Raw genomic sequence first — 18,465 nt, forward strand, 5'->3', positions numbered from 1 at the left:
CTCTCCTCCCCTAGCTCTCTTCGTCCTTCTGAGATCCAATCGATAGCGGCGATCCCCTCCCCTCCCTCCCAGATCTGGCAGGAGGGGAGAAGGGGGTGGTGGGTAGGGTTGATGGCGACGGATTTTTATTTTGTTCGCTGAAAATATTTCATAGATCTAACACCTGTGAAGATGTAGTGTAGACGTAGGCGGGACCGAAATTCGCATGTGAAAATGATATATTTTTGCAGGCGCCTTGAAGAAGTACAGATGAGATGAATGTTCATCTTGAGAAATTTATTTTCACCCCCTGTAAAAATATATTTTCAGTGCGCTCTCGTCGCTGCAACCGCCCGACAGGGACGACGGCAAAGTGAAGACACGTCGCTGCCGGCGAACGTCACATGCATGAGGCATGATCGATTGATCGTTGCAAGTGCAACCCGCATTGCCAAAGTACGTGCCAACCAATAACAACGCTCGGCACGGTTACGGTTCAACCTGAGCTATACAGTACTCTCTCCGTCTCAAAATAAATACAGCCATAATTTTTCACGTTCAATTTTGATCGTTCGTCTTATTTAAATTTTTCTTAAAAAAATTTAAAACATAAGTCACGAGCAAAGTACTATTTATATTTTATCATTTCATAACAACAAAAATGTTAATTATAAAAAAATTCAAATAAAACGGATGGTTAAAGTTAGGTGTGAAAACTCATGGCTGTATTTATTTTGGGATGAAGTTAGTATTCAAGAGACAGAATCGGTCAAGTTTCGCCTTTCTATATTAGAGACGGAAACTAATACAGAATCTTGTCGGACAACTATTTCGGTTAGTACTAATTAGACTATTATTAATTAGAGACAGGATCCGTTACCGTGGTACTGTAGCACCACAAATCAAATATAGATCGATGTATATTTTTTCTGCGCCCCTTGCGTTGCGCCGCCTCTCCACTACGAGTCTACGACTTGCCGCACGTATTTGATGCCCACACCGTGCTTTCGTCCGGGCTCCTCTTCGAGATCTTACGCGTGGTTGATTTAGCGCCAAGCTAGCCCAGAAGGTATTATTAAGTCCCTTTCATTCGTTTTTCCCCCTTCTCTCTCCTTACGCCTTTTAACACCCATCGTATATATATCCGATGTCCCAATATAGAGTTTACACGGGATCGGATAATCTACCGATCGGTAAGGCTCTGTGATTAACCCGCTCGTAGGAGAAGAAACTATTCTAAACTCTCAAATAGTTATGAAAAAAAAATCAATAAGACATTTTAATATGTGATAAATCACTCCACCCACATGCACTTCTGCACATTGCAATAGAAAAAAAACAAAATTAACGGTGAATATACATTAACTACATTTAGTTTAATTTGTTGTGATATTAGAGGCTGAATTTTAACTTGCATGTTTACATGGGTGATATATCACATGTTAATAAATATATTCAATTTTTTAATTTTTTTTGTAACTATTTATATGACATGCAAATAACGAGGGAAGGTCCACTCGAGAGTTTAAAATCTACTCTCTCATAGGAGGGATTGGCAATGGCTATTGAGTTATAGAATTAATCCCTCTTAATTAATTTCTTTCTATCATAAGGATTAATCGAACAAGTTCTAAAAGAAATTAGTTTCAACTCATACAAGGCTATTTATCTCTTATATGTAGCTCCCTCATATATGTTTAAATAATCGCTTTTCGGTCAATTCCGAGTTTCATTTTGTTAATTTTTCTTCTTCACCGTGCTAATTCACTCGCTTTTTTCTTTTTTAGTCTCTATATATCTTCCATTCAAGCCAGTCGTATCGAGTTGGCATTGATTAATTTGACCATATAATGCCTCGAGTCGGCGACCGGACAGCATGCTCGCTACCTAAAGTGGCAAATGAGCTCCTCTATCTCTCTTGCATCATGGCGACATGTTACATAGAACGAGAGTACGTGAGACGGGGAAACGGAGATGGCATTCTTCTTAATTTAGTGGAATTCGGATTGTACGTGGCAGGACTGGTAGGCATGGTGGAGACTGCTAGATTCTTTTTCCTTGATGCAACCAATTCACCCAATGCACGGCGATATTCGAGACGATCGAATGCACGGCGTGGTTGATGACCGGCTGATTGTAGTTCTAGATAAGATTTACATGCACAACATTAGTGATTATACTCTTGCATTCTGATTTTGTTTTTCCCCTTAATGACTGTACTGTGGCATTGTGGTTGATTTATCTGTTAACTACTTTGGCATTGTGAGTTTTTGACTGAGTTTGGGAAAAATTACTCCCTCCAGTAGTCCAGTCATTTATATATATACTAGTGTTAACAAATTCGTATTAAGACCACATACATGATAAATGCACTCAGATAACTCACCGTATCCCAAATATAAGGGACAACTATATTTATTTTCCCCATATTTCATAATATAAGGCGTGCGTGCACATGCAATTAACTAGCATTTCTTTCTCTCCATAATTTCTTTTTTTAAAAATCCTCTGCCCTCAAGATCTCAAATCATATTGGGTGCGTGTATTGTATTTATTGAAGCGATCCAAACGAGGAGATGATAAAAAAAATTTTTCTTGGTACCTGTGTTAGTGCTAGTTGCATCTTGTATTTTGGAATGTATGGAGTATCTATTAAAGATAAAACAGGTGAATGCCACCTATAATTTAAATCATGTCATCTACTCATTAATTACGAGGTAACAAATACAACATATCACATCAGTTCACTCTCAAGTCTCAACCATCTTACTTTTTCTTGAGAAGTTGTATGAAGGTTTGTCCCTTGCATCCGGTGACTCATTCTCGCTTTCTAATTCCTCTCCTCCACCTCATCATTTCTCTATGGCAAATTTAGGAGTAACATGTAAACTGTGTTCTTCCCTCTTTATTTTCTCAACTCACTTTCCACTTTTCTTTCATGTGCGCATGTGCGCTTCTTAAACTGCTAAATATTTTTTTTTTGCAAAAGTTATCTATAGAAAAGTTGCTTTTAGAAAAAAAAAATCATATTTCATTTCATAAAGAAACTTCTATATAAAATTTACATGCTAATGAAAAATAAGAAAGTTAAAACATAAAAGCAAGATAGTCTCTAGTGACATTAACTAATATATAGAGAGCTTTTATTAGACTCACCTTTCTACATGCTCTAATGTTCCATTCTTCACTTTCTCTCTCTTCCTGTCCGTAATTTTTTTTACTTGATGTCAGTAAGTATTCCTAATATGTAAAGTTAAGAGCCCCTATGCGTGCCCTAATAATAAAGAAAGAAGAGGGAGACTCCATGTTTTTTTTTGGAGATTAAGACTCTTAAACAAATGCTAACATGCTTTCTTTCTTACCTAAAAAATATTAAGGCTCTTAAATTTCGACCACCATTTTCCTATTAAAATATAACAATGATATTTAACAAGACTATAGTATTGTACAAGTACTTATTAAAAAATCTACCGTATGGTTTTTATGTTTTTAAATTAAATATTTTAAAAGCTATTGATGGGAAAAAAATTTAAAAGCTTAACCAAATAAAGTTAACAATATCATGTATTAAAATATGGTGTATCTTACGTATAATTCTCGTACACATATTTACGTCAATACTTTATTTCACCAAAACCAGGTATTACATTTTTTTTATTGAGTGTATATGTTGTGTAGCTGATATGAATAAATGTATGTAGTAACATTTTTACATCAGAATATAGCTTTTATGTTTTAACATAGAACCCGTGATGCTAATCAGTGGTAATTCATGAGCAACGGAACGAATGACAATAACTTTCGCAGTTGCAGAATTACTTTCTAATCTTGATCTGGGTACCTCGATACTTGTTCATTAATACTAAGACAAGCATCAACACCCAATTGGAAGAAAACATCCTGACGACTGTAGAAGAACTCCAAGCGATGCCAGTGGCTAACAAAAAGGACAGTTAGAAAAATGGCTAACAAGAAAGCAAACACCAGCACAGAAGAAAGATACAGTTTTGTCATTGCTGATGCTAAATTACATTGTATACCTAGCACAAAAAATTACACTGTATAGCTTCACCAATTGGGACTGGGAGGCCGTAAAAGATACAATCACAGAACATGTATTTACATCTAGCTATATCATCTTCTGTAGTGTATCAGGTACAAAATTTCCAGTCGAATTGCTAACGACATGGATAGGGCTTCCCCAAGTCTACTGTCTAAACCCGCTTCCCATCTACTACTTACTACACAGCATTAGAAGTTACTACATACTGCCAAAACAACGCACTTTACACCATAAGTTGCAGTTTCAGAACTAAGTTTACCTCGTCAGACTATCGTCACTGGAAATATGAACCGAAGGGAAGTAAGAAAGGGGAAAAGAATAGAATAGTCACTTGGCTTTCAGGTAGCGTTAGTGCCTCTTCAAGAATTGATCGGTCCAGCCGCCATGAGCGCACCACCGCAGAGCACACAAAGAAATAATGGTGGCACAGGCTCGCTGTCTGCAATGCCCACGCAACGTGTGTGGTGCCATACATCGCAAGCATCGCATGCTATCATGCGCTCACCATCATCATCCTGCGCACCACACACGCACCGCACCTCCCACAAGTCAAGTCCACCATGGCACCGCAGCTCAGTTTCCATGTCTGCCCCATTGCCATACACGCTGATTGTGTCACCATTCTCTGCCCCACCAAGCATCACTGGATCCCATTTCTCCCCAGCAATGCCATGCAGCCCTTCAGCCTGGAATTCCTCAAAGAAGTAGTAAGTGTCCCGCAGCGCATGCTCTGACTCGACAAGAAGCTCACCCATGGATGCATGGAGTGGTACCACCACAATCTCCCCCAGTGGCATTGGCCGTATAAGCTCAGCAGCTTCCCATGGCTGGGGTTGCCACTCAACGAAAAACCTCAGCTGGTCATCGGACTCATCCCCAAGGCCCCACCACTTCACCCAGTGCTTGCAGTCCAGCACAGCCTGTGCTGCCTCACTGCGCACCTCGACCATTGCTCGGTAGACAGCACGCAGATCTCGCTCTACTTCCACTGTGCTAGGCCACCGTACCACAGGTGGCAATGGTGTGCACTCTACCTCAACATCCAACAGTGCTGGTGTTGGCTCTTCATATTCCTCAAGGCTAAAGTGAAGCACACGTGTTTCAGCATCAGGCACACGTCGCACAATATAGTTGCCAACAATGGTATCACCAAGGGACTTGATGACAAAGTCAAGGAGACCAGTATCACCAATGGCGCCCCTTGCAGCATCTCGCACCGCCTGCCGTGTCATCTCTGCCCCGCTGCCATGCTCTAGCAGCCTGTCAACAACAACCTCTGCAGCATCAAGAAGCCGCTTCTTGGACCAGCGACACTGGAGCAGGTCAATCACATCCTCAAAGCGCTGGCATGGCTGCTGCCTGTGTCTCTTCATCACAGATGGCTTTGGCAGCATGAATTGCAGCCGTGTGCATGTCTTCACAGGAGGTAATTGAAGGGGTGGCTCAAGGTGCTTCCAATCAAGGAGGCAGCGGAGGAACTCACGGACTGTAACCAGAGGTTTGTTGGATAGGCGGCGGTAAATGGTTACCACACGGCGGACGTGACGGCTGCGAAGATAGTCCACAGGCAGGGCAGCCAACGCTTCCACGGAAGCTGCATAGGTCGAGGTAGACACACAGAAGCAACCCCTTGCAAGGCAGTATCCCCATCGGGTGAACCATGTGTCACCATGTGCCACGCTGAGCAGGAGACGAAGATCCAGAGAGCGTTTCTGGGAAAAGTCCACCACAGACACAGCCCTGCACAGAAGGTTCTCAAGCTCAATAGATGAAGTAGTAATCATCATGATATAATAACCTTTGCGTGCTTATCATAATTTAGGATCACCAAGAATACATGCAAAAGTTATGAACTTCTATAACTTATCCTCCTTACCTCCTAAGTTGTGCCATGGAAGTTTTACACTAAGCCCCTTTCCGTACAGGCGTTTACATAACATGAGCTAACTAATTCTTCAGTCATGATAACAGAAGCATGTGCAGAGAACTAACGATCAGGCAGAAAACAATCTGAAGCTACCTGGCACGAAGAGCGGAGCAGAGGCAATCCCAGATGTCCATGATGTCACGGCCAGATAGTGCAGTGGAGCCGCCATCGCGACCACGGAGCATGACAAGGTGACCAAAACCATTGCTGTGGATCAGGCCATGGAGGAGGTGGTCGGTGCGTCCAAGGATCACATCAGCAGCAAGCTGGCGGTCCCAGTCAGCGGGCGCCGGAATAATGAAATGGTACTTCCGCTTTGACACCCAATGGTGGCTCCAACCTGACACCATTAGTATAGCACGTATTTGTTAGTACTGGTTCAAAGAACCAGGAACCAACCCAAATCAATGCCCAAACTACCAATTTTCCAATAGAAGCAATAAACTTTAAGAGGCCAGAGGCCATCATTACAACTAGCATTGCTGTTTTAGGAAACGGATTCAAAAAATAATTGAAATAGACACACCAAATCCAGGTAAAGGAGTACAGAAAAAAAAAGTTCCAATGATCATCGATTCAAGTACAGTAACAGAATTCAGTTATTACGATCCATTTCATCAACGGAATCAAAAGTTGCTAACTAGTAAGTGCTCAATCGAGGGCGCGATTCTGGAACGTTATTCACCAAGAAATTTGCAATTTGGAAGAAGATGACCGTCTCAAAGTCGTCCAAAGAAATCTCTAGGATCACAAACCCGCGCATTTCCTCAAACCACGATGAAAATATCATTTGCAAGAACAATACGGAGTACTACTCATCAATTCGCCCAAATCAACTCTAATCAACAAGAAAAGGATTGGGGGGAAAACCTAATCTCCGCACCCGTCAACTCCCACCCATTTCGAAAGGGGAAGGCGCGGCGCGCACGGCCAAGCACGCGAGGAGCCATATGGAGGAGGAGGGAAACTCACCCGCCCAGCGGCAGTAATCGCAGAGCGGCTTGGGCGAGGACGCGACGGGCTCCTCGACGGCGAAGATGGGGACGACGACGCCGGTGCGGTCGTCGGAGAGGAGCACCCGCCACGCCACCGCCACCGCCGCCGACGCCGACCCAGGACCCCCGGCGGCGGGGGAGGCGGGGGAGGCGCCGCCCCACTGCCTCAGCAGCCACCGCACGTTGTCCCGGAACGCGCCGCCCAGCCCCGCCGCCTCCCTCCCCGGGAAGTCCCGCAGCGGGTAGACGCGCGGCGCCCCCGCCGCCGCGGGCGCGGCCGAGGCCGAGGAAGAAGACGACGACGAGGTGGTGGCGGCGGACGACGGCGGACACGGCCTCTCCGCCTCCGCCGCCGCCGCCTTCGCCGGCGGCGGCGGCGGCGGAGGTGGCGGCGGGGGCGTCGGCCACGAGGCGAGCCGCTCGAGCGCGCGCATGGACGGCATTGCCCTGGGCTCTCCTTGGCGAGGCGTGGCGTGGCCGCGTGGGGGGGTTCTGGGTTTTGGGCCGCGGCGGCAGGGGCGTTTCCGTAATTTTGCACCGCCGCGAGGTGTCGTGTGCTTGCGCGGTGCGGTGCGCGTCGCCGAGCTCCCCGAAAACAAAACACACCGTGGCCCGCGCGCACAGCACTGACCGGTGGGGCCTACACTTCGCGCATGCCTAGTGCACCGACGGTATCCTACCCACGGAGGATGCCTCGCGATGACATGTGGGGCCCACTCCGGTGGGCCATGGGTGTCGGTGGGAGTGTGGTAGGTGGGCGTTGCGTGGGGATAAGTTATGTGGACTGTGCGATGACAAAGGTGGCGGAGAAAGGGATAGGGGCGGAGAGGAGAGGAGACGTTGGCGAGAGGAAGGGGAAGGGGGCGACGTGGCGTGTGATCATTGGCGGTTGGGTTCTTGGGCCCAGGGTTCAGATACGTTGAACCTGACCGGTTTGTCTGTTTCCTGTTTCGTTTGGTGCGGTCAAGCTAAATAATTTTGTCTAAAGATTTCAGCTGTGCCGGTCAAACCAACATGTTCTCGTGCTTCACCGTTGCATGACGCCGGAGTATGCCTTCTTCGCGCTCTGATGCTATCACTGGGTATCGCGTGCTCCTAGTATTAGGCCCTGATTAGTTTCTAAAACCATCCCATTAAACCTTTGAATAGATGTATGTAGCATTAAATATAGTTGAAAATAAAACTAATTGTACAGTTTACCGTCATTAGTATTTATTTACCGTAGCAACATATTGTCAAATCATGACACAATTAGGCTTAAAATATTCGTCTCGCAATTTACACACAATCTAGGTAATTAGTTTTTTTATGCATGTGTCCAAACATTCGATGTGAAAGGGTGAAAAATTTTTATTTGGAAACTAAACATGGCCTTAGTGGAAGGCTTAGAGCGCCTGATATATTTTTTTCAATCGGTCGACCGATGTGAAACGTTGTCATAAAACTATTTGAATACTGACCAGTACGTAAGATGTGTAGTTTTATGCATGATTTAGGCTGTGTTTAGTTCAGCGCAAAGTTTGAATTTTGATTGAAATTGGAGATGATGTGACTGAAAAATTGTGTATGTATGACAGGTTGATGTGATGGAAAAGGACTAAAGTTTGGATCCAAATTTTGGATCTAAACACAGCCTTACATAGTGGTGGCCGCAAGATCTTGATGGTGGGAATTTTATATTTCTCAATATGAACTTTTGCTTCCTGGACAAAATTGCCCCTCGCTAATGAGGTTTACCTTGTTAATCGCTTTTTAATCCAGACCATTGATGTGCTTTAATTTTTGTAAAGGATTTTTTATTGAGGAGCATAGAAGCACTTCTCATATGTTAACAGTGTGTTTTACCAGCTGACTAGTTACTTGGTATCATGAATGTGTTGTTGGTTTGGAAAAAAATAAACTTACTTGTGTTTCGTTGATTCGTCCATGAAGCTAAATATAGGCTACTCAAATTGTTTTGGCTGCTGTGGAGTGTGAACTTCATGCTTTTGCTTTGAAGATCAGCCTGCATGTTCTGCCCCCACTAATTTGTCGCATTTTGGCCAGCTTTCAATTGTTATATAAGCTTCAGTGTCTACTCCTCTGTAAAAAAAACAAGCAAAAAAACAAAAAACAATGCTAGAGATATATCTAGACAGTGTATGTCTAAATATATATCTTTAGGATTAGATTTTTTTTTTGGACGGAGGGAGTACGTCGTAGTTTTGGCTTTGGTTGTCATTTCAATATAGTTATATATCATAAAATGCACAAATGCTAGAGTAAAGTCATTAACAGTTAATCCAAATGATAATATCACAGTAAAAAGTCGCATCTTTGGGTGTGCCCAGTGTTGACCGATGTATGTAGGTACTCCCTCCGTCACGCAAAAAGCAAATATAGATTTAGATGGGACATTTTATAGCACCACAAGGATACAAGCTTGTTCAAATTTATTGTACAAATAAATGTTTTATCCAGCACTAAGTTGGTCTTTAGAGCCTCTCATCCCTTGAATCTTCCCGTGCATAAGGTGAGTCGATTGCATCCAGAATGAAAAACTTAACCGTCTGCACCATACCGACCACTCCTGTAAACCACGCTCCGCATGCTATCAGATTAGGAAGGACACAGTTTATTCCTTGTCTGACATAATTCCGTTGCATGTAGCATGTCCCAATGATGCAAGACACGTATAGGAGCTCGTATTTTACTTTTGGCATCGAATTAGCTGTCCGATCCCCGGCTCGAGGCATCTCCAACTCTCCAAGCTGAAAAAGGAACCAATCGTAAAGTTGAAGGATCTTATTATTTAGCTTATGCTTATACTTATAAACTAAAATTTAAGCTTTAAAATTTTGATTTTGAATTTATTATTTTTGGTTTTTTCATCATAGTTTATTTTATAAAGTTTGCTTTTGAGTCGCTAAGGACACATATATAAAAGTTTTACTCACAAATAATCTTTTATTTACTAATAAACAATTCACATAAGTATATATATAAGCGAAACAATGGAGTGAAACCAACAAAATAAGTTTACTCAAAATTGTGTAAATTACACTTTAGGCTAGTTATTTTTATGGATCAAGTTTTCATACCAAAACTTGTGCTTTTGGGCAATCGGGCTAGTGGCCCAGCCCACTAGCCGTGCTTGCCACTTTGATCTGGTATTATCGCTCGTGTTTACACAAGTCCTGTATTTAGAGCCCACTAAATTAAAGGCATATAATTGTTGATTTGTTGTATCACATATTTGCAAAATAGTCCATTAGGTACTAGACTTGAAAGAGGAGACAAGAGGATAGAAATATATATACTTATATCAAGAGGGAGGTATTTCTTTTTCCGAATAAGAGGTTAAAATAGATATATCAGCTACATAGGAGAAAATTACTAAAATAAATATTATTCTTGTGAATAAGAGGTTAAATTAAGGTGATGTATCAACTACTACTCCATATGAAAAAGTGACTAAAATAAAAATAAAAATAATATGGTGCCAAATTCTTTTCTTCAAAACTGATAGGATCTACGTATTGTTTTTATTTCGAAAAAAAAATTGTTGATTGAGAGGAAGCGGTTAGCCGGTGATAGAACATAGTACTCGATCCGTCTAATCCCTCTGAACGCTGTGAGTATCTAAAAAGGAAAGAAAGAAATAAAATAATTGAGTAATACGTGCTTACCGGCCGGTGCCCTTGGCGTAAAAAAGAGGGAGAAGTAGCGGTAATCCAATGAGGCTGTATCGCGAAGTCGACGTGGAGAGGCGGCATACGCGGTGGATATCTCATCACGAGCCGGGGTAAGTAATGAATCCTATTTCTAATTTTAATCCGTGTCGGAAACCAAGCTTCTTCGATGAGTTTGGATCAGGCCCGTCATCTGAGTAGCACTTCTTTTTTTCTAGTCCCAATTTGGACCGGACTCATCCCAACCGCTTTTCTTTTACAATCACGGGCTCCTTAAGCCATGTTCACTTTAATATCATTTTCAACCTTACTAAATTTTGATAAAGTTATAAAAAAATAGCTATATTGTTTCCTGTCAAATTTTAGTAACAAAATAAGAAATCTGCTTTGGTGGGGATCGGAGTGGGCCAGCGGAGCGGGCGCCTCTGCCTACACGAAATTGGCGGCTAGCGGGGACACGGCGGTCGCCGTTGCAGGCTGGGTGGGTGACGCCGGCGTCCTAGCCGGTCGGCCACGACGTCGCGCCGGAACCGCGAGCGAGCGAGCCCCGCGCATGCAGGGCAGCGAGGCGGGCTACGGCCTGGTGGCTCGCGCCACTGGGCTGGAGCGCGGCCTGCTAGCGACGGCGGAGGCAAAGCAGCAGGCCAGCAACAGCTTGGTCAAAAAGAAAAAAAGAAAAACAAAAGAGGGCAATTTGATAAAAAAAAATTAATAAACACATTGAAGAGGTGAGTAGTGTCATATATTTTAAATATGTGCCAGATTATAATAGTATAGATCCAAATAGATAAATAGTAATAACAATTTACAATGGTACAGATCCAATTAAAACAAGGCCAGTATTCTGATCTCGTGTGACTGCTTATCATCCGCATGCTCAAAGAACCAATGCAAATAGGAGTATAATGAAACAGAAAGCGGAGAAAGCGGTAGACTCCGGGACTCAATGATATTACAGTATCACCATGAACTAGTGCTAAACTGCTAATTGATCTTTGCATTCAGAAAAACAAGAGGAATCCAGTGAGAATATCACCCATGCTCAACACAAGAACGCACAGAATAGTAGCGGCGCAAATTTAACCAGCTCCACTGAAGATATCAAATCATATATGCTACTCCTACCAAGAAGATTTGAGGCACACATATTTTTCAGGTAGAAACTAGAAACATGTCGAGGTCATAGTAGTAGTATCACTTAGCCAACCATGTCCAAACTACTCTTCCCACTAGAACTACGGAAAAGATGACATGGTAAAAAACTACTCTACGATCGATAAGACCTCACAACACCAAGTTCTCTGCAGACTTGTCTCATCAAAGTTAGAAACAATCAGGATCCCCTGTACGGCTGTACTGAGACTCGATTGCCACCGGACTCGCCTTCCATGGAGCTTCTTTATCCATCAAGACGGCCCCGACATTCTTCTTTGCAAACAGAGTCGAGATCTATCAGAGGCAACAGCATGTTGTTAATTAGCTGTCAATTAACAGCATAAAAAGAACAGCATGTCGTTGTCGGTAAGAGATAAAGACCTGAACTCCTAAGAGGATTTACACTTGTCTCATCAAAGTTGGTACCGATCAGAAGCGAGGCCCCCCTCACAGAGACTCGACTGTCACCGAACTCGTCTCCCCTGGAACTGCAGCATCCTTGACCACGGGCTCGACCTTCTTCTTGCCAAACACCTGAATTACATGACAGGAAACCACAGATTAGCCCTCGAGAACCATCAGAGGCAACAGCATCTTGTAATTAGCTATCAAAATAACAGCATAATAAGAAGTCCAGTTAACTTCAGTCTGCCAAGTCTGCCAAGAACAGAGAACATGACAAATGCCATTCGTTGCAACTGTAGAACCCGATTGCAATTTAGAGTGCGTTGCTAATTTGAAATGCAAATGCTAGGAGCCTAGGATACGCTGCTGCAGGTAAGTAATTGTCCATGGCAAATGTTTAGGAGAGATCACACAAGCAGATACAGCTAAACCTTGCATACCAAGATAGAGAACCATGAATCATTTGCAAATATTTCAGCACCAAGACAAAACAGTGCAGAAATGTCATCGCTGGTAGAAGTATATGCAGAAATAGAGACTTGATAAGCAGATTTAGTAGTAACTGAAAGCAGGACAGGTTCCATGTCATTTGCAAATCATCTTCAACATAATCTTTTATTTGCCACTACTTCTAACATGATTGCTAGCAACAAAAATCATTACACAACAAAAATAGCGTCACAAATCCACAAGGAAAAAACCGAACGCCTCTGCTTCTCTACGGCACAAATCGAGTAACATTGAACCTGACCACAAATGACGATTCAAATCGAAAACACAAGAACCTACTCACAGGTTTTCCCTTAAACACAATGAAAGCCAAGAATCGAACTCACAACGCTTGTTAAACCTCAAAGCACTAGTAGAGTTTGTACAGAAACAGAGACTCCGCAATACAACATTGAACCCACCAATGATTAAAATGGTGAAACAAGAACCTATTCGCAAACAAAACCTTTCCCCCCTAAACACACACAAGGCTCGATGCAAAACAGCATGAACTCGCATGCTAATCGCGTCTTCGACATGATCCATTACAAAACGACGACCACGCTGCATCCCAACCGATCCAACACTGTAACCAACCACCAAGATAAATTAAACTGCTAGAAGAAGAACTAGTAGTACGCACGGGGGGCAAAAAAAGAAGAAACTCAACCCAGAAGCGAATCACTTACAGGAAGCACTACGACTACACGCGCGGCTGAGAAACTCAGAAGCGAAACACCATCACAGGTTACAACCAAGCAAAGTTTGCAGAGGATGGAGGGGAGGATCAGAGGAGACGGGTGCGCTCGGGGGGAAAGGGGGACGTTACCGAGCTGCTCTTCTGTGAGACGAACTCGCCGGCGGCGGTGCGGAGCTTGTCGATCTTGACTTGGTCGCCTCCCCCTCCGCCGCCTCCGTCTTGTCGAGGCACGAGCTTTTCCCCAGAGTTTTTCACGGCGAGGTAACGCGGCCACGGCATGGAAGAAGGTGCGGCGACAAGAATTAACCTAAGACCCTGCACCGTGCAAACAAAATGTTAAACAACACATCCAATTTCACCGTGCAAAGCAGACACCAAGTTAACTAACCTTTGGGGCGTCATCGTCCCTTGCGACGCCATCGCCTCCTCCTCCTCCACCTCCGCCGCCTCCTCCTCCCCCTCCACCTCCTCCACCTCCACCGACATTACCATCTCCTCCCCCTCCTCCATCTCCACCAACATCGCCTCCTCCTCCCCCTCCCCCTCCACCTCCACCTCCACCCAACCTGCCCCTGTAGTTGCAATGCACCGCATACAGAGCAAATACCGAAACCGCGACCCCTGCAGATACGATCAGGAACATCCTCTTGGACGGTGTAGCGTATGATGCTAACTTCAGGCGCAACCGCTCGATCCAAAGCTTCAGAGCTCGTCCATTGAAGACGAAGACGAGTTTGGGCCTGACGCTTGGGTGACGGGCAGGAAGGCGGGGGTGACCAGCGCGATTCTGAGTCCTAGTACTATCAGATGTGTCAGAGTGAACGATTTTGTAGAGATTTAACAGCTTCTCGAGTTTATCGAGGATCTCCTCGACCTTTGTCCCTTTCACTCTTATTCTGACAGTACGATACGCATTGGAGAAGACCCTGTGAAGTGGGAAAACCACGCTTAGATTTGGGGATGAACTGATTGGAAGAAGAACGAACGAACACACAGCGCCGCGGCGAGAGAAGTCGAGAAAGCGAAGAAACCGATCGAGAAGGCGAGAAAGCGAGAGATTAAGCAGCAACTCACCCACGCGTTTTCCTCAGCGCGTCAGCGATCTTCTTCGCCGCATCACCGGATGGCCGCAAGGTAGTATCGGCCATCTCCTTCGCGCGAGAGGTTTCTGCGGGACGAGGGAGGCAAGACGGAGAGGGAGAGGAAGGCAGCTGGGCTGGAGATTTATATAGCGTTGCGGACCGCGCGAGGTTGGGCGCTGGTGCGTGGCATGAGGTTGGGCGCTGGTGCGGTGCAGGACCGAGCCGGACGGGATTCGCGGCGCAAGCGGAGGCGCGGTGCTGCTGGTCGCAGTGCAGGGGTTCCGATCCGCCTGGACGATGCGCGGGGCGCACGGGAGGCGCGCGGCACACTAGCCTGGCATTGGTGGCCGGTCGGCGAGGCGGGCAGTGCGCGCGGCAACGTCGTGCGGGTCAGCCAGCGCGACCAGGGTGGCACGGGCACGGCACGTACGACATCGCGACCGAAATAGCTAGTTAGCGAACGTTCGTTGATTTTCGATACGGCGAACGTGTCGCGGGACAGATTTCTTTCCTTTTCTGATCCGTTCCCTTTCCGTTTTTGTGTGGGCGGAGGCCTTTTTTTTTTCACTGGGCCGGGCTTATTGCTTTCGAGCCACGAACACGTCCAGTTCCAACTCCCCTGTGCATGCGTGATTAGTGGCAGTGCCCTTGATTAGCCCATGTCACTAACGAAGTAGTAGCGATTTTCCTGTGCATGTGACCATGTGTCATTAGCGGCAGTGCCCTTGATTAGCTCATTTATTTATGAAACTTTAAATATTAATCCCAAATTGATAGGATGTATATTTATTTTTTATATCGTTAATTACATCAAACAGTAGTAGATTGCAAATTTTATTCCCAAATTTTTTTCAACTACATCCTCTCTTCTATAAAAAAACAATTCTAACTATAAATCTGGACACGTGTGTGTTCAGATTTATAGCTAGAATTGATTTTTTTATCGAGGGAGTACATAAATTGTCAAGATAACCTTTTATAATTTTAGGGTTTAAATTTCTTATTCTTGTACAAAGTTGGTAGTATTATGAAACTTTCTAAATATAATTTTTTTATGTACAAAGTTTATGAATGGAAATTTTTAAATTTTGTATAAAGTTTATGAATGAAAATTTTTTATGTGCAAAGTTTATGAATGTAAATTTTTATTTATGTATAAAATTTATGAATGGAAATATTTTATGTATAAAGTCTATGAATGAAATTTTTTTTATTATGCATAAACTTTATGAATGGATATATGTTATGTATAAAGTTTATCAATAGAATTTTTTATTTATGCATAAATTTTCTGAATACCAATTTATATTCATACATAAATACTTTAAGTAGGGTTTTATTTGAAAAGAGAAGTGTTAATAATTTAAGAAAAAATGTGTGAGAATAATTAAAATTTTGATACCAAATACTAGATAATTATATTTTCTCTCTATATGTATTTCAATATAATTTTTTTTAATATTTACTAGTAATCAAGCGGAATATCCAATTTTTACACCCTTAAACTGTAATCACGCATGCATGCAAGAGCACTCTCTGGTTTGTGTTTGTTAGAGTATGTTGGGCCAGAACGCGAAGAGCAATTGTCCTGCTGGGCGCTGAAACAAGCAATGCTAATTGCTGCTAGATGCTAATCACGTGCATGCATATGCAGCCGAGAAGCGAGAAATGTCGGAGGCTCGGAGCCCGTTCGCGACAAGCGAACGCTCGCGAACCCACTTGTCCTAGCTTGATGGGCCGCTGGCCTTGCTGGCTGGGCCGGCAAAGGGAACAAGAGGGGGAATAAGTTCACTTGATGATCCTTAAAAGTGATCGAAATCTAATCCATAACCTTTAAACCACAAAACCGGATATCTCGATCCCTAAACTTTTAAAACCGGTGTAATTTGACTGACGATTTTGGAGGGCGGTTTCGCTGACGTGACGGTATTGACCGGGTCTCCTTTACACGTGGCATTGACGTGACGTTTAGGTGGCATTTAGAATTAAAAAATAAGTGTGGGACCTATTTGTCATTGACACAGAAAACAAATTGTGGGACCCATGTGTCCCTTCTCTCTCTCTCCCTCCTTCCAGTTCCTTCTCCCTCCTCACCGCTCCCTCTTTCTCTCCTATGGCGGGCGGCGAGGGTCGGATCGGTGGCGCGCGGAGACGGCGGCGAACGGCGGAGGCGCGGGCGTGGCGCGGCGAGCGGCGGAGACGCAGGAGTGTGTAACATACCAGAAAAATTTAAAACTTTTTGAAAGCTAAGACATTTGAGAGCATAATAGTTGAGCTTAGAGTTAAAATCCTGTAAATAAGATAAAACACAAAGTTTTGCTGAAACAAGATTAGAGCTAATCTAAAATTAGATTTTATAAAATCTTGAGTTAACAAATCTCAATTCAAATAAGTTGGTTTAACCATAAAATAGGAATTTAATTCTTTTGGTTTTGCATTTCACTAAGCAAAATATTTGAACTAAAAGAAAAACAAATGAAAACATAAGATTTAAAATAAGCAAAACCTAAATGGAAATAAATATACTTGGTTGTATGTGCATTTTATTATTTTAGGTTTGTTTTTGGATATTCTTGGTGCATCTCATAATAGGTTTCATATGCATGTCATGTCTAAAGGAAACTCCTAAAAGAAAATAATGCAACAATAAATTACACCAAAATTCTCATAAATATTACATAACATCCTGAGTTTGTAGTAATTTTATTTTTAATTTATCACATCAAATGGTATCTCAAATAATTCCAACAACACATCTAGAAATCTGAAAAACAACATATCATTTAGCCTACTTTGCACCTTTATCAAAATTTAACCATCATTTATCTAGCTAAACCACTTGGTCAAAATGTTAACTATAGTGTACTCTACCACCTGCTGTAATTGATTAATTAAATTCGAAATGTAACCACAGAAAATGAGAGCCACAAATTGCTTAAACAATATTTAGACTGCAGCCAACATAGTAACTTAGGCCTCTTTACTAAATTACCATGGTAACTCAAAAAGTAATTAAATCTTGGAACTTGGCACATTGAACCATCAAATCCTTGTCTACCTTACAGCAACCTTGTATCCCAAAATTCTAAATTAAATGGTAGAAAGGAGAGGGATTAAAACTACATGTTAGAATAAATTCAACACTTAAAAAATTTAGAGCTTTTAGGCCTCTTCTTCTACATCTCTCTTACAAATGGGACCTAGCCATGGTGGGACCCATGTGTCATCCTCACCACAGCAACACCCCTTTTCATCACCTCTCATCAAATTAATCTTTTGTTAATTCAAAAGTAAGAGGATAAGATGAAAATCAATTCCTACCTAAACTACTACTCTACCTCTCACATGGACCTAGAATGTATCTACATGGACTCACTTATCATTTACACATCAGCTAAACACCTTAGTTAAAATACTCCTTTGATCTATCCTTCTTTTAGTCAAAGACAAAGAAAGAGAGAGGGAGAATTAAAAAACAATTTTCACCCAAAACCTCACCATACCTCACATCTTCTCCTAGGAAATCACTATATGGGGCCACTAGACAGCCACTCATACTAGATTAGCTGAAGTACAAGCTGAATCTCAGCCCTAAACTCAATCCTCTCTCCAAAATAGTGTCAACACCACATATGGACACCTAGCTCTCACCATGCCACCTCAACTTTCACCATTAAAAGAATCACTTCGCCATAGTAATTTTCTCTCATCCCTCATCGTGTTCCACTAAGCAAAACACTAAGAACTCTCTCGGAGAAACCTAGAAAACCCCATCTTTCTCAGTGGCCAGTGTTTGATCCATTGCATGTCTTCTCTGGTGGGCTTCGCCGCATCTCAAGGATTGGATTGCGATCATCTTCCTATGCCTGATCTATTCATGTTCTTGTGTTTCAATATGGCACAGGTCGAACACCCTGCGTCGAGCTCGTCGTCGCTCCCGGCGTCCAGAGCGCCGCCTTGCGTCGCATCGCCGTTCCCATCCATCCGGTGGATCTCTGG

The 18,465-nt window shown here is 43.2% G+C and overlaps 2 protein-coding genes across 2 annotated transcripts; both read right to left on the reverse strand.

Annotated features, from left to right (window-relative positions):
• Positions 1-4,076: 4,076 nt before the first annotated feature.
• On the reverse strand, positions 4,077-7,434 carry LOC4333910 (PHD finger protein MALE MEIOCYTE DEATH 1). Its single transcript, XM_015773643.3, is given in 4 exon segments — positions 4,077-4,409; positions 4,411-5,782; positions 6,063-6,309; positions 6,942-7,434. Coding segments are annotated over 4 exon segments (2,178 nt in total). The 5' UTR covers positions 7,408-7,434; the 3' UTR covers positions 4,077-4,316.
• Positions 7,435-11,660: 4,226 nt separating this feature from the next.
• LOC107277345 (uncharacterized) lies at positions 11,661-13,905 on the reverse strand. Its single transcript, XM_066308985.1, has 4 exons — positions 13,773-13,905; positions 13,514-13,699; positions 12,172-12,324; positions 11,661-12,084 (listed from the first exon to the last, which is right to left on the reverse strand). The coding sequence occupies exons 2-3, from the start codon at positions 13,661-13,663 to the stop codon at positions 12,238-12,240; spliced, it is 237 nt and encodes a 78-aa protein (XP_066165082.1). The 5' UTR covers positions 13,664-13,699; positions 13,773-13,905; the 3' UTR covers positions 11,661-12,084; positions 12,172-12,237.
• Positions 13,906-18,465: the final 4,560 nt, after the last annotated feature.

This window comes from Oryza sativa, chromosome 3 (genome assembly GCF_034140825.1).
Source record: "Oryza sativa Japonica Group chromosome 3, ASM3414082v1".
Taxonomy (NCBI): Eukaryota; Viridiplantae; Streptophyta; class Magnoliopsida; order Poales; family Poaceae; genus Oryza; species Oryza sativa.

Coding starts and splice junctions, on each gene's coding strand:
- LOC107277345 (XM_066308985.1), bottom strand. CDS start 13,663: ATGCCGTGGCCGCGTTACCTCGCCGTGAAAAACTCTGGGGAAAAGCTC. Junction 12,325..13,513: donor TCTCACAGAAGAGCAGCTCG/GTAACGTCCCCC, acceptor CATGTAATTCAG/GTGTTTGGCAAGAAGAAGGT.